The 2,001-nt window shown below is 33.5% G+C and overlaps 1 protein-coding gene across 1 annotated transcript; it reads left to right on the forward strand.

The window, feature by feature from the left end:
• Positions 276-1,330, forward strand: LOC107615024. The gene is made up of 2 exons (XM_021112110.1): positions 276-767; positions 1,113-1,330. Exons 1-2 carry the CDS (start codon positions 470-472, stop codon positions 1,313-1,315), a joined length of 501 nt encoding a protein of 166 aa, XP_020967769.1. The 5' UTR covers positions 276-469; the 3' UTR covers positions 1,316-1,330.

Consider the following 2,001-nt stretch of genomic DNA (forward strand, 5'->3'; position numbering starts at 1 on the left):
CCATTATGCATTTTAATATATTTTAAAAAAAATAATTTTAAATTTATTTTTTATATATATCATTAATAATAATATTCCGTGCAGAACACGAGAACATACACTAATTTAATTAATTTATTAACTTAACACATTTATTATATATGAATCCCACTATCTTGATTAATAATATATTTTTTTTTCTAAAATCCCAATATAATTTTAGAGGATTCTGATGCTTTTACTTTTATTATTAAAACTTTACCCAACGGATAAAATCGCCCAAATAAGCTTACACTCAAAAATTGAAGCTGGAAGCAGAGTTTTTTTTTTTATTCTTATTATAAAAAAAATAGCTGCAGTGTCTCAGATCAGATCAGAGAACAAGACGAAGAAACAAGGAAACAACGCAATTCAATTTCCCCCTTTCCAATCTAAAATCCTCTTTCTCAAACCCACCTAGTCCCAAAGTTGAGTGGTAAAAGGTGCAACAATGCTAAAAGGCAGATTCTCGTTATTCGGGGCTTCTTCTAACTCAATCAACACCAACACCAAGAATTATTCATCATTATCGAAGGGTGAAGAACTGCGTCCAAAACTGAATCTCGAAACGGATAGGCAAGTATATAGGCCTGGTGATCCAGTCGTTGTGACCATTCAGATCTCAAACCCGTCCAATGAGTACTCTTTTCTCATGGAAAGGCTCGGTTTTGAGATCAAAGGGATTGAGAAATTGGACACTCAGTGGTTCGCTACACCGAAGCCTCTTCCTGGTTCTAAGCAAAGGAGAGGTTCGTTCTTTCCCTCATTCGTTCATTCCTTTGCAACATTGAATTTCAGAGTTTTTCTTGTTTCAGTCTTAACTGCAAATTAGTGATTATTGTTATTATTGGTGTTTTTGATTCATGTAGTAAGCTACACCTTAGTGGGATAAGGCATAGTTGTTGTTCGAGGGTTAGAATTTAGAAGTTCAATAGATTCTTAACTAATCTGGCTAGAGCCATTTGTGTTGCCGAATTGGATGTGTATTACTTGCTCAATTATAGCTTTTTCTTTTTTCTTTTTTTATCTTTTTGGGTCTGGGAATGTTTTCTACTACTTACACTGTTAATTGAATTTTTGCCTTTTTGTTTCAGGTGAAAATGTGTTTTTGGATGCCTCAACACCAGTCTTAGTGGCAAATCAGATTGTTAATTTTGGAAGAAGCAAATCATGTACGTGGCGTTCTAGATTTAAATATATATATGCTCTTCAATTTATTTTCTTCTTTGCTTCTTTAATCCTTCTTCATTCTAGCAGAATAAATCCAAAATTGTTATTGATGATTTTCGGTACCTAGCTCCTGTAGTTAGACAACTTAGAAGAATGGCACAACAAAGATGAACTCTTTGTTCCTATCTAAAAGCATGTCATAAACCATCTCTTTTAAATGCTTAAGCTTTTTTATGAAGGCAAATGAATGCATCTATATATCTATAACACAATTCTTATTAAAGGCTTTTCAATGTAAAATGTGCTTGAATTTGGAAGCTTGTGGACCATTTGTTTGTAATAGCAGTTAGGATTGGAAGTTTAGAAAACTTCATTTCATTCCAAATTCCAACATTACCGAGGAAACTCGAACCTTTATCCATAAATTCAAATAATAGATTATGATGATTCTTAACACTTGGGGCACTATCCATGAGAAAGAGGGGTGGGAGAACACAAGGTCAGCACGTAGGAGAGTGTTATAAAAGGATATATACAAGAGTTGAAATTTGATAAGTGATAATACACGATTCTGAATTGTTGACTATTCATGTGAATAATTGGTCCTCTCTATGATGTATTTGACTAGTGCAAAAATTTCATTCCTTTCTTCAATGCATCATTTATTTGGAATAAGATACGGTGGCTCACATCTATTTGTGCAGAGCTAGTGGCCTTTTTCTTTTTCAAGATTTTCTCTAGATTTAGCTAGTATACCTGCACAGTGATCACATACCTGATTACTTGAAGATGCCATCAGGAATGGATCCAGAA

The sequence above is a fragment of the Arachis ipaensis genome, chromosome B09, assembly GCF_000816755.2.
Source record: "Arachis ipaensis cultivar K30076 chromosome B09, Araip1.1, whole genome shotgun sequence".
Taxonomy (NCBI): Eukaryota; Viridiplantae; Streptophyta; class Magnoliopsida; order Fabales; family Fabaceae; genus Arachis; species Arachis ipaensis.